We start from the raw sequence: 13463 nt of genomic DNA on the forward strand, positions 1-13463 counted from the left end.
CCCATACCAAAAATTTTTAAAGACATTCTAAGCAATTCACATAACATTTCCAACAATCCAATTGCTCCAATCTACCCCGAATTCCCCCAGACGAGAACCTAAAAGCTTTAATACATTTCATTTCCAAATCATGATTTGTCACAATTCACATTCTAGCAATGCTATTCTCATCAATATACAAATTACATTAAATACACAATAATCTTCAAATCAGTCCACAACAATTACAACATCATTTGAGTCATTAAAAGTTCATTTCCGACATAGAATTCGTTACGACGACGACTAAAACGTTAATCGATATTAACCCGTTCTTTGTCATATACCATGACCCATTTGGCCAACACAACATATATACATATTGATGATTCTCATTCATTCTTCACCCTACAATGGTCATAACATACTAACTAGACCTTAATTCATCATCAAACGTAACTGTGTACTTTACGCACTCTGACAGCACGGCTAGAACACCATGCACACCACTCACTTTGACTTATATTATTTTTCATGATATTCATCCATTTTAACATACTACAACATACATACAACCTTTATAACACATAAAACATAATTGATTCTTACCTTTCTTCTTCAACTCCTCAAGAAGGCTAGGGTTAGCGATCTACTCAACGGGTGATTGGATGACCTGTTACACCTCGCATTTTTGCACATTTGAATATTTCGAGTTAATGGCGGGAAGTTGAGGACGAGGTTATATTTTTAGTTTGGTTGGATGCGCAAGTCGCTTTATAATATTATTGGCATGGAATGCTAAGGGCAAATTTGGAATTCGGAAATTATCATTTATGACTTGTTGGAAAAAGAGAGAAAAGAAGAAAAAGACATGGAGCATGTGCATGGTCATGTGCACATTTTTATAGTTATATATAAATATATGGATGACAAGCAAGACCATTTAGTCATCTTTTATGACTTGGGAAAATTCTAGAAGTTTGAAGAATAATTTGGAGGAAAGGAAAAGGAAAAAAAAAAAAAGAAAGAAAAAAAAAACCAAGGGCATGGCCGGCCAAAGGGCCATGTCTTGGCCATGTGACCATAGCTAAGTATATATATGGACAAGTCTTGCAAGGGAAGGCAAAAGTTATCATTTAACTCTCTAGAAATTTCAAGAGAAATGAAGAAGAAAAAAAAAGAAGGAGAACACGGCCAAGCATGGCTGAGTTCAGTCCATGGAAAAGTTGAAGGAGAAAAATTCTTTTCTTCATGTCTTCCTACTAATTAAGAGGTTCTCTACGCCATGGAGTAGTTGTTGAAGCAAAAGAGAAGCACTCTTCCATACAAAACCCACCCTAGCCGAGTGGAGGGAAGTATGAAGAAGGTGAGATTTAATTCTTATTTCTATATGTCATGCATGATTTGTACATGTTGTGCAACGTAGAAATGAATGAAAAACATGGGAATATGGATATGGAAGTTGAGCCATGAAAGTTGTGTTATGGCCGAGAGAGTGAGAGGGTGTAAAGTCAAGTGAGAGAAGGTATGCTTCAATCTTATTTTTCATGTTTCATGGATAATTTGAGCATGTTGTGGTAGGTAAAATGAGTGAGATACATGGAAGTGTTATGTTAGTGTGTGTGGCCGTGTAGTGTGTGTGGTGTTGGGGTAAGAGATTAGTTGTATTCAACATGTTTGTGTGTTGTTGTAATGTGTAGAAAATGAATGAAATTCAATTGATTATGCATGTTGATGTTGTGGCCGTGAATATGGGCTGATTTAGAAGGCAATGTGGTTTTAATATAGCTTGAATTTATGGAAATAATGTTGTAAACGTATGGATTATTGATATAGTTTATGAATTTGGAAGAAAAGAAATGAGTTGTTGGTGTTCTCTTAAACTTAGGTGGTTTCGGGTTTTGTGGAGTAATGGATGGGTTGTTCGAATATTATATGGATTGCTTGGAAACGTTCTTAAATCATGTTTGAACGGGTTCGGATTAATAATTGAACGTACGATCAATAATGCGAGTTTGAATGCATGTAGCTTATTTGAAGGTGAATGGAATATTGAAGTGTTGTTAGAATAATTGTTTGTATTGTTGTTGGTTTGGCCGGGTTGTATTCCGGGATTGTCGTTGATTGAAATCGGCCAAGTTAAACTTGGTGGCATGGTACATTTACAGGGAAATCTTTGCCAAATTTCGGCAAGACAAAGTGTTACTTTAAAGAACCAACTTCTAAAGGCTCTAATCAAGCTTTGGGTAAACATGACCAAATTGTAGATTTTGGCGGATTTGCAACAAGGATTTGGAGAAGCAGAAGGAGCGAAAAGAGGTATGTAAGACTTTACCTTCCTTTCTTGGCATGTCTTAGACGTAGTAGGCTTGAACACAGGCCTCGGGGACAATTCCTTTCCTAGAGAAATCCAAGATTGAAATTAGTTACTATTCGCTCGGTAGGAATTGAACTAAAAATGGTGTGAAATGTTGAAAAAGCTTCTAAACCCCTAGAACTTGCATAAAGAGGACCAGTCTTAAACTCATTATAAATAACGCCATGAGACGTAATATATGTACATGGTGTATTATCTCCACCGCCCTCATTTGACCCGGTGTGCCGGAATTTTTCCTATCGTTTCGCTTTGACTTGTTTTGGGAGTAGAATCCTAAGGAAGTCTTCGACCCTTGTCCCGAATATCAAACGATAAGGTACAACGCTCATCCTAGTGCAAGTGTATCTATGACGAAGGTGACCTTATAGTAAGGTGACGATGAAGCGAAAGATGAGAAAAGTGCCTACGTTGGATATGTAAACTATATACTTTGTTATAAAAATGAAAATATGAGGGTGTTAAACTAGTTGGATATCCCAAGTCTATTATAGGTAATGACTATTCTAGGGATTCTAAATACGAAATTGTGCTTTATGACCCGATTGATGTGTGAACCCGATATATATATATATATAATAACGGAATCGAGCGCTATATAGCGCCGATAAATATACATGGAATATGATAGTAGAACCGGAGCGCTATAGCTCGGTAATATATATATGATATAAGTGTGTGCATGTGACAAAAAGAATCGAGCGCTATAGACGGCGATATATATATGATGAAAGAGACGGGGGCGCTATAGACGCCGATATTTATACATGAAATATGCATATATTTACGGGGAAAATAGGGATAAGGGCGAGCGTTATGTACGCGTATCCACACGATCGGTTGGAGTTTGGCACATGATATCGTCCGGACGCGGGATGCCCGGACGCGGGTGTGCATATTATGGTTAAATGGATCGGCCGCCCTCGGCAATATAATATATTCTTTTTTTATGTATGTATATATATATATAAGTAAGGAAAGCTAAGAAAGTACGACGCGCAAGGGCACTTAGAGGTACGAGCTATCCTCTTATCTCATCACAATTCTATAATCCCATGATATTGTTGTTCATACTTACGTTCTTGTTCGTATTATTATTATTCATGTCTTGCATACTCGGTACATTGCTCGTACCGACCCCTCTTCTTCGGGGGGCTGCGTTCATGCCGCGGGTGCACACCGAGACGGATCGAAGTTAATGTAAAAGATGTTCCAAATGTGGTTGGCAAGCTCCATTTGGCCCTGGAGTGAAGCCGAGTCGGAGTATACGTGCCGAGAGTCCCGATTACATGTTAGAGACTTTGCGTACGCAGTCGTGGGTTTGGGAGTCGGTTGTATTGTAATACAAGTTTGGACAGTTACATGTTTTACTTGATTTAAAAGCAATAAAAGAATGTTTTAGTAATCTTATTGTATACACCTGGCTTAGAGGTTCAAAAAAAAAAATTCAAGTACATAGTAAGGGTCGGCGGGTTCGCTCGCTCCGGGTTACGGGGTCGGGTGCCCATCACACACGATCAAGATTGGGGTGTGACAAAGTGGTATCGAACAGTCGGTCCAAGGGTTGTACGCAAAGTCGTGTCCGGTAGAGTCGTTTTATGATGTAAGCCTCGGCCATATTTATAAACGGGAAGCTACGGGGCATTTAGGAATGGTTGACCTTCTTCTCGTCCCGTGATCGTGCGATAGAGCCAAGTCATAGGAAATAAGATTCCTTATGCTAATCGTCGATTACCGCGGGCGCCAAGATCGGCGGAAAGAGGCAAGAAACGATATGGAAGTCAAAAGAGGTGAGGCCGGGATGAACATATTTGTTTCGTTACGTGGAGTTGGGCGCCGGTTAGAAATAGTCATGCACCGGTTATGGGAAGTGGATATCGAGAAGAGAGAAGGGTAAAATGGTAAATGTAAAAGAAAGGGCGTATTACGAGAATGTTCCGAAGCGCGAGGCTTCGGCGGCTTTACATCATGTAGTAAAGGCCATGTGGGAAAGCGGACGCGAAAGTATCGGTGTTAAGGCACCGAACCCCACCAAAGTTTTGAGGTTAAGCGTGCTCGAGTGGGGAGCAATTTCAGATGGGTGACCCGGGAAGTAAACCAAAAAGCTCTACAAATTAAGATACAAGGGACGAATGAGCGGTTAAGAGTAACCTAAGGAAAATAAGGATATATGGATGGATGGAGACCTTAAGGGACGCGTAAGATGAGGTGGATTAGTTCGGAAAAGAGACAGAAAGGGTGTCACAGCCCTAGAACTAGGATAGGCTTGAACAGCGTTTGGACGTATTTTGTGGGCTAGTTATTAGTAATTGAGTACATGTATATGTGAGGGTGTAGGATATCCCAAGTATGATGGTATCGGCGGACATGTGATCTCAAATACCAAAGTTACGATACGAAAGGCATTAATCGAGTAAGGGTACCGAAGTTCGAGTGATAGCAAGAGTAAATGGTACAAGTGTTGCCAAGTAGTCGTTATTATTTCACGCACCGTAGATTGAGATTGGGAATGAGGATATAAGACGAAGTATAAATGGATAATGATATAAGTGCGCCCCAAAGGGGAAGCGTGTAAGAGAGATATAAGGATAAGATAAGGAAGTTGATACGGTAATATGTTTGATATGGATGCTTAGATTGCAAATGAAACCCCCCTTCATGGAAACAAGTCAGTGAGATCGGGGAACCGATAATAAGTGGATAGAAGCCTGGATAATGTTTAAGGTAAAATGAGAAGTTCGCACAAACTTTGAGTAGTGCGACGCCAGAAAATGGACGTATATAAAGAGAACAGTACTGGATAGCTTAAGAACTAATGTGAAGGACGGAAAATAACTTTGAAAAGGGAGCTCCCCCGAGGTGCTTATACGACCCTGCACGACTAGTTGAACATTCGAGGACGAATGTTCCAAAAGGGGGGAAGGATGTTACACCTCGCATTTTTGCACATTTGAATATTTCGAGTTAATGGCGGGAAGTTGAGGACGAGGTTATATTTTTAGTTTGGTTGGATGCGCAAGTCGCTTATAATATTATTGGCATGGAATGCTAAGGGCAAATTTGGAATTCGGAAATTATCATTTATGACTTGTTGGAAAAAGAGAGAAAAGAAAAAAGACATGGAGCATGTGCATGGTCATGTGCACATTTTTATAGTTATATATAAATATATGGATGACAAGCAAGACCATTTAGTCATCTTTTATGACTTGGGAAAATTCTAGAAGTTTGAAGAATAATTTGGAGGGAAAGGAAAAGGAAAAAAAAAAAAGAAAGAAAAGAAAAAACCAAGGGCATGGCCGGCCAAGGGCCATGTGCTTGGCCATGTGACCATAGCTAAGTATATATATGGACAAGTCTTGCAAGGGAAGGCAAAAGTTATCATTTAACTCTAGAAATTTCAAGAGAAATGAAGAAGAAAAAAAAAAGAAGGAGAACACGGCCAAGCATGGCCGAGTTCAGTCCATGGAAAAGTTGAAGGAGAAAAATTCTTTTCTTCATGTCTTCCTACTAATTAAGAGGTTCTCTACGCCATGGAGTAGTTGTTGAAGCAAGAGAAGCACTCTTCCATGCAAAACCCACCCTAGCCGAGTGGAGGAGAAGTATGAAGAAGGTGAGATTTAATTCTTATTTCTATATGTCATGCATGATTTGTACATGTTGTGCAACGTAGAAATGAATGAAAAACATGGGAATATGGATATGGAAGTTGAGCCATGAAAGTTGTGTTATGGCCGAGAGAGTGAGAGGGTGTAAAGTCAAGTGAGAGAAGGTATGCTTCAATCTTATTTTTCATGTTTCATGGATAATTTGAGCATGTTGTGGTAGGTAAAATGAGTGAGATACATGGAAGTGTTATGTTAGTGTGTGTGGCCGTGTAGTGTGTGTGGTGTTGGGGTAAGAGATTAGTTGTATTCAACATGTTTGTGTGTTGTTGTAATGTGTAGAAAATGAATGAAATTCAATTGATTATGCATGTTGATGTTGTGGCCGTGAATATGGGCTGATTTAGAAGGCAATGTGGTTTTAATATAGCTTCTTGAATTTATGGAAATAATGTTGTAAACGTATGGATTATTGATATAGTTTATGAATTTGGAAGAAAAGAAATGAGTTGTTGGTGTTCTCTTAAACTTAGGTGGTTTCGGGTTTTGTGGAGTAATGGATGGGTTGTTCGAATATTATATGGATTGCTTGAAACGTTCTTAAATCATGTTTGAACGGGTTCGGATTAATAATTGAACGTACGATCAATAATGCGAGTTTGAATGCATGTAGCTTATTTGAAGGTGAATGGAATATTGAAGTGTTGTTAGAATAATTGTTTGTATTGTTGTTGGTTTGGCCGGGTTGTATTCCCGGGATTGTCGTTGATTGAAATCGGCCAAGTTAAACTTGGTGGCATGGTACATTTACAGGGGAAATGCTGCCGAAATTTCGGCAAGACAAAGTGTTACTTTAAAGAACCAACTTCTAAAGGCTCTAATCAAGCTTTGGGTAAACATGACCAAATTGTAGATTTTGGCGGATTTGCAACAAGGATTTGGAGAAGCAGAAGGAGCGAAAAGAGGTATGTAAGACTTTACCTTCCTTTCTTGGCATGTCTTAGACGTAGTAGGCTTGAACACAGGCCTCGGGGACAATTCCTTTCCTAGAAATCCGAGACTGAAATTAGTTACTATTCACTCAAGCAAATTGAACTAAAAATGGTGTGAAATGTTGAAAAAGCTTCCTAAACCCCTAGAACTTGCGTAAAGAGGACCCGATTATCTTAAATCATTATAAATAACGCCATGAGACGTAATATATGTACATGGTGTACGCTATCTCACCCGGCCCGAGGTGGACCCAGTGTGCCGGAATTTTCCTATCGTTTCTTTGACTTGTTTTGGGAGTAGAATCCTAAGGAAGTCTTCGACCCTTGTCCCGATTGTCGAACGATAAGTACAGTATCATCCTAGTGCAAGTGTATCTATGACGAAGGTGACCTTATAGAGGTGACGATGAAGCCAAAGATGAGAAAAGTGCCTACGTTGGATATGTAAACTATATACTTTGTTATAAAAATGAAAATATGAGGGTGTTAAACTAGTTCTGGATATCCCAAGTCTATTACAGGTAATGACTATTCTAGGGATTCTAAATACCTGAAATTGTGCTTTATGACCCCGATTGATGTGTGAACCCGATATACATATATGTATATAATAACAGAATCAGAGCGCTCTATAGACGCTGATAAATATACATGGAATATGATAGTAGAATCAGAGCGCTATAGACGCTGGTAAATATATATGATATAAGTGTGCGCATGTGACAAAAAGAATCAGAGCGCTATAGACGCTGATATATATATATGATGAAAGAGACGGGCGCTATAGACGCCGATATTTATACATGAAATATGTATATATATTTACGGGAAAATAGGGATAAGGGCAGAGCGTTATGTACGCGTATCCACCTGATCAGTTGGAGTTTGGCACATGATATCGTCCCGGACGCGGGATGCCCGGACGCGGGGTGTGCATATTATGGTTAAATGGATCGGCTGCCGACGCCTCGGCAATATAATATATTCTTTTTTATGTATATATGTATATATATATAAGTAAGGAAAGCTAAGAAAGTAAAGATCTGCCCAAGGGCACTTAGAGGTACAGGCTATCCTCTTATCTCATCACAGATTCTATAATCCCATGATATTGTTGTTCATACTTACGTTCTTGTTCGTATTATTATTATTCATGTCTTGCATACTCAGTACATTGCTCGTACTGACCCCTCTTCTTCGGGGGTTGCGTTCATGCCGCGCAGGTACACCCAGACGGATCGAAGTTAATGTAAAAGATGTTCCAGCGAAGTTGGCAAGCTCCATTTGGCCTGGAGTGAAGCCGAGTCAGAGTATACGTGCCAGGAGTCCTGATTACAGTTAGAGACTTTGCAGACAGAGTCGTGGGTTTGGGAGTCGGTTGTATTGTAATACAAGTTTGGACAGTTACATGTTTTACTTGATTTAAAAGCAATAAAAGAATGTTTTAGTAATCTTATTGTATACACCTGGCTTAGAGGTTCAAAAAAAAAAATTCAAGTACATAGTAAGGGTCAGCGGGTTCGCTCGGCTCCGGTTACGGGGTCGGGTGCCCATCACACCCTGATCAAGATTGGGGTGTGACACGAACAATGCTTCCACGCTACTTAGGGACCTCAAAATAGTGGGTTTGCATCAACAAAATAATTTTTGAAGGGCTAGAAATGGGACCTCAATTTTCCTCACCTTGGCCGAGAGCCTCACTAGTCTTCAACTTCTTGCTCTTATTTTTTTCTAAGTGTTAAATGAAGGGAATGAACTAGTGGTCATCCTTTTAACTAGTGCAAGACTTATTCAAGTGTTCATGGCCCACTCCATGTGTTGGATCAATAAAAAATGAACACAAAATGGGTGGGCCAACCACCACACTTACACGGCTACACATGGAAAAAATGGATGATTTCCAACTTCCAATTTTATCACTTTTGGTCCCAAATTTTCCTAATTGTTCCATACCAACAAATTCATGCACAACTTATATCTCAAAATAAAATCGAAGGTCAAAAATCCCGACTTTGTATCCCGAAATAGTTTTGTCCTTAACTTATCATAATTAATCCGGATTGTTCCAATGTACGAAAATACGGGTTCTAACACACACGACTTCACCTCGAAAATAATGGAATGTTTAAGCGACAAAGACGGTAGGCTTAAGGAACCGGTGGTGCAATATGATTTCATCAAAAGAAGCAGATGATATAGATGGAGATAAAGATACTACTTCAAGAGAACTTTGGACACTTATTGTTGGAATATAAGTGCCACCTAACAGAGAATTTGGAATGCCTACAAGTATTAGATAATTATTGGCTGGAGTAAGAGGCCCTTTCTAATTCGGCGGGAGATGTGCTATGAGAACGTTTTGAAATCTGTTAAGACTTTAATTTACTCCAGATTAGGTGATGAAGGTGCAGTGAGGTGGACGCGATCATACTAGCATTAGAGCATCGCATTTCATCAGAGTCCCAAAGTTAAGCGTGCTGGAGTGGGAGAAATTTTAGGATGGGTGACCCCCCCTGGAAAGTGCACTAAGAGTCCTATAGAGTCGGACATAGGGGAGACAAATGGGAAGCTAGGATAGCCTAAGAGGAATCAGAGTATACAGAGTGGGCAGAAACTGTCACGACCCAACCCCGTAGGCCGTGACTAGTGCCCAAATTGGGCACCCAAACACAATCACAAATCCGAGTTGCAAACAGATGGCTTATACGGACACAAATAGCAAACGCTGTCTCAGATTATATCAAACTGTCGCAAACACATCTCAAACACAACCGTATATATATCAAAGCCGGCAAGGCTATCAAATGGCGCAACGGCCCAAAACATATACAAATGCAAGCCGACGAGGGGCGCCACGCGTGAATGGGATCGCCCAGAACATATATCATACAAACACAACTGTACAGAATGGGAATAACCCACATACATATCCACAGACCTCTAAACAGACAAACGGAATCATAAGACGGGACAGGGCCCCGCCGTACCCCTGAACAAATATATACAAATGCAACGAACGGATATATACCAAAATATGGCTCCGGAATAAGAGGAGCACTCCAACAGCAGAAGAGGGTGTCCTAAACAGGTGGATCACCAAACTGTGCGTCTGTACCTGCGGGCATGAAACGCAGCCCCCGAAGAAAGGGGGTCAGTACGAAATATGTACTGAGTATGCAAAGCAGAAAATATAGTATACAAATCTGAATCATACTCGAACAGAAGTACAGAAAGTAAATGCGTTTCCAAAATATCAAAATGTTTACTTTCAAAATACAAATCATGCATAGGGCACAGGAAATATGGTCGCCCGCCTGTCGATGGCGCCATAACACAGCATAACACCAGAAAGTTTCAAATCTCCGTATCCCCGTCACATATCATACACAGCATAACGCCATACACAGCATAACACCAAATATAGCGGAACCCGGCCCTCGAGCGAGGAGCTCGGTGAACCATAAATACGGAGATAACACCGGAGTATAACAAAGCGCGCACGATAACGGAACCGGCCGGGACTCGGCGAAGGATACAACGAGAATGCACGAGCGAGTCGTGAGTAACCATATGCATAAAATCATAATGAGACTCAAAAGATAGGTAAAGTTACCATATTTAAAATCGGAATATTAATCATGTCATATTTTGTCAAAAATCATCCGAAGTACATAACGGAAAGCTGCGGGGCCCACAAATGGGTGTCGACCCGAGTCGGGCCCGCCTATGAAAAACATACTTATCATACATCATACAATCACCTACGAGCATATCGAGGCAATCCGAGCCTTTCTGTGAAAGATACGAGCGTTCGTAGTTACGGGACTTTTAAAAGCCAAACTTTTTGTACAAAAGTTGAAAATCAATTATTTCAAAGGCATAAAGGCCACTATTTCATCATACTAACATACGAATTTCCAAGAAACGAATAGGAGTCATAAACATGCTCGGATTGCGAGAATAGAATTTCCTCGAGGCTCGTGTCATAGCCTATTTGTAACTAAGGCATGCCAAAGAAGAAAGAATGGAGCTTTACATACCTCGTACGCACTCAACGTTAGCTCCAATTCAAGATAAATCCAACCTACGTCTCGGGCTGCCCAAGGTCTACAAATAAGCCATAAGATGCCAAACATTAGCTAGAGACATTTTGGGCATTTAATTCCAAACTAACACTAAATTCTACAGAAATTTGGGCAGCATTTCCCCTGTAAATAGGCCACCCCGAGAATTTAACTCGGCCAAAATCAACAACAACAACCAACCTAGCAACATCAATAATCAATCCGAAAGGCAATACAACAATAATAACTCTCTTTTCCATCATTCAACAACATTCATAAATTCAATTCAACGGCTTACCTTCAAGCCAACATCGACGCTTATACATTCAAATACTAACCCGAACCCATACCAACAATATTTAAAGACATTCTAAGCAATTCATACAATATTTCCAACAATCCAACAATGGCTCCAATTCACCCGAAATCAGTCCCCAAACCCGAGAACCTCACTTTAACACATTCCTCATTTTCAAATCATGATTTGTATCCACAATTCACATTCTAACAATGCTATTCTCATCAATATACAAATTACATTAGATGCACAATAACCTTCAATTCAGCCCATACATTTACAACATCAATCTTGAATCATTAAAAACTCATTTCCAACATAGAATTCATTACGACAACCACTAAAACACTAAGCGACATTAATGTGTTCTTTGTCATATACCATGACCCATTTTCGGCCAACACAACATATATACATATTGATGATTCTCATTCATTCTTCACCCTACAATGATCATAACATGCTAACTAAGCTTTAATTCATAGCTTCAACACAACACAACACACACCCACTTGCCCGGCTAGCACACCATACACACAACTCACTTCCAACATGCCATATTTCATGATTTTCATCCATTTTAACATACTACAACATGCATACAACCTTTATAACACATAAAACATAATTGATTCTTACCTTTCTTCTTCAACTCCCCAATTTGCCTAGGGTTTGCGATCTACACAACGGGTGATTGGATGACCCGAACAATGCTTCCACGTTACTTAGGGACCTCAAATTAGTGGTTTTGTAACAAGGAAATATTTTTGGGAAGGCTCAAATTGATCTTCAATTTTTGTTGTTCTTGGCCGAGAGTCACCTTTTGTGCTCTTCAACTTCTTATTTTTTTTTCTAAGTGTTTGTAATGAATAAAGATGACTTAGAAGTCATCTTTTAAGCCTCCACTAGAGTTGCACATGTTCTTGGCCCACACTAATGTGTTGGAGCAATTAAAATTGTCCACAAACTTGTGTGGGCCAAACCACACACTACACTGCCAAACAAGGAAAATATGCATGATTTCCAACTTCCATTAATTTCATTTTTGGTCCCAAATTTTCCTAATTGTTCCATGCCAACAAATTCATGCACAACTTATGACTCAAAATAAAATCGAAGGTCAAAAGTCTCGACTTTGCATCACGGAATGGTTTTGTCCTTAACTTATCATAATTAATCCGGATTGTTCCAATGTACAAAAATGCGGGATATAACATCCTCCCCCCCTTTAGAACATTCGTCCTCGAATGTTAGATTAACCTTACGGGATCTTATAAGCAATTTCGGGGGAGTTTCTTTTACAACTATCACAACAATTCATTTATCAAACAACGAAGTCAAGTAAAGGATTTGAATTACCTGTAGGTACCGGAAATAGGTGAGGATACTTCTTCTTCATCTGCTCCTCAGCTTCCCAGGTCATTTCTTCACGGTTATTGTTCCGCCACAGCACTTTAACAGAAGCCACATCTTTATTCCGCAACTTTCTTACCTGACGATCCAATATGGCTATAGGCTGCTCTTCATAAGATAGCTCCTCTGTGACCTGGATATCATCTACAGGAAATATTATCGAAGGATCACCAATACATTTGCGGATCATAGAAACATGAAATACCGGGTGTACTGCTCCCAAATCAGCTGGCAGATCTAATTCATAGGCAACCTTGCCTATTTTACGAATAATCTGATAAGGCCCAATATATCTCGGACTGAGCTTCCCTTTCTTGCCAAATCTCATAACACCCTTCATAGGTGACACTTTAAGGAATACCGAATCTGTCACGACCCAGCCCCGTGGCCGTGACTGGTGGCCTACTTAGGCACCCAAACGAACTCGCGAACTAAATCAGTATAGTACCACATAATCAGACGTAGCAGACGTTACTCGTACCGATAATCAAAAGCAGATATCATACAAACATGATCCTAAGCGGTCACCCGTGTCAAACATCACATCAGAATCCAATTGGCGGAATGTACATCGCCCAGACACACTCATGCAAACATGTGGGCCATATCGGCCAGAGTAGCCTACGGGGCCGCTTAAGGACGCAAATCAGAATCATATACAGACAAACCGGAGTCACATACAAACAGACTGGACCCACGACCCATAAATATGACTACGTGCCTCTACAAACGAGACAA

The 13463-nt window shown here is 40.0% G+C and overlaps 1 protein-coding gene across 1 annotated transcript; it reads right to left on the reverse strand.

Annotated features, from left to right (window-relative positions):
* Positions 1 to 10011: 10011 nt before the first annotated feature.
* LOC132042613 (uncharacterized) lies at positions 10012 to 13080 on the reverse strand. Its single transcript, XM_059433153.1, has 2 exons — positions 12672 to 13080; positions 10012 to 10065 (listed from the first exon to the last, which is right to left on the reverse strand). Exons 1-2 carry the CDS (start codon positions 13063 to 13065, stop codon positions 10031 to 10033), a joined length of 429 nt encoding a protein of 142 aa, XP_059289136.1. The 5' UTR covers positions 13066 to 13080; the 3' UTR covers positions 10012 to 10030.
* Between the last annotated feature and the right edge of the window lie 383 nt (positions 13081 to 13463).

Source organism: Lycium ferocissimum, unplaced genomic scaffold, assembly GCF_029784015.1.
Source record: "Lycium ferocissimum isolate CSIRO_LF1 unplaced genomic scaffold, AGI_CSIRO_Lferr_CH_V1 ctg16525, whole genome shotgun sequence".
In the NCBI taxonomy this organism is placed as follows: Eukaryota; Viridiplantae; Streptophyta; class Magnoliopsida; order Solanales; family Solanaceae; genus Lycium; species Lycium ferocissimum.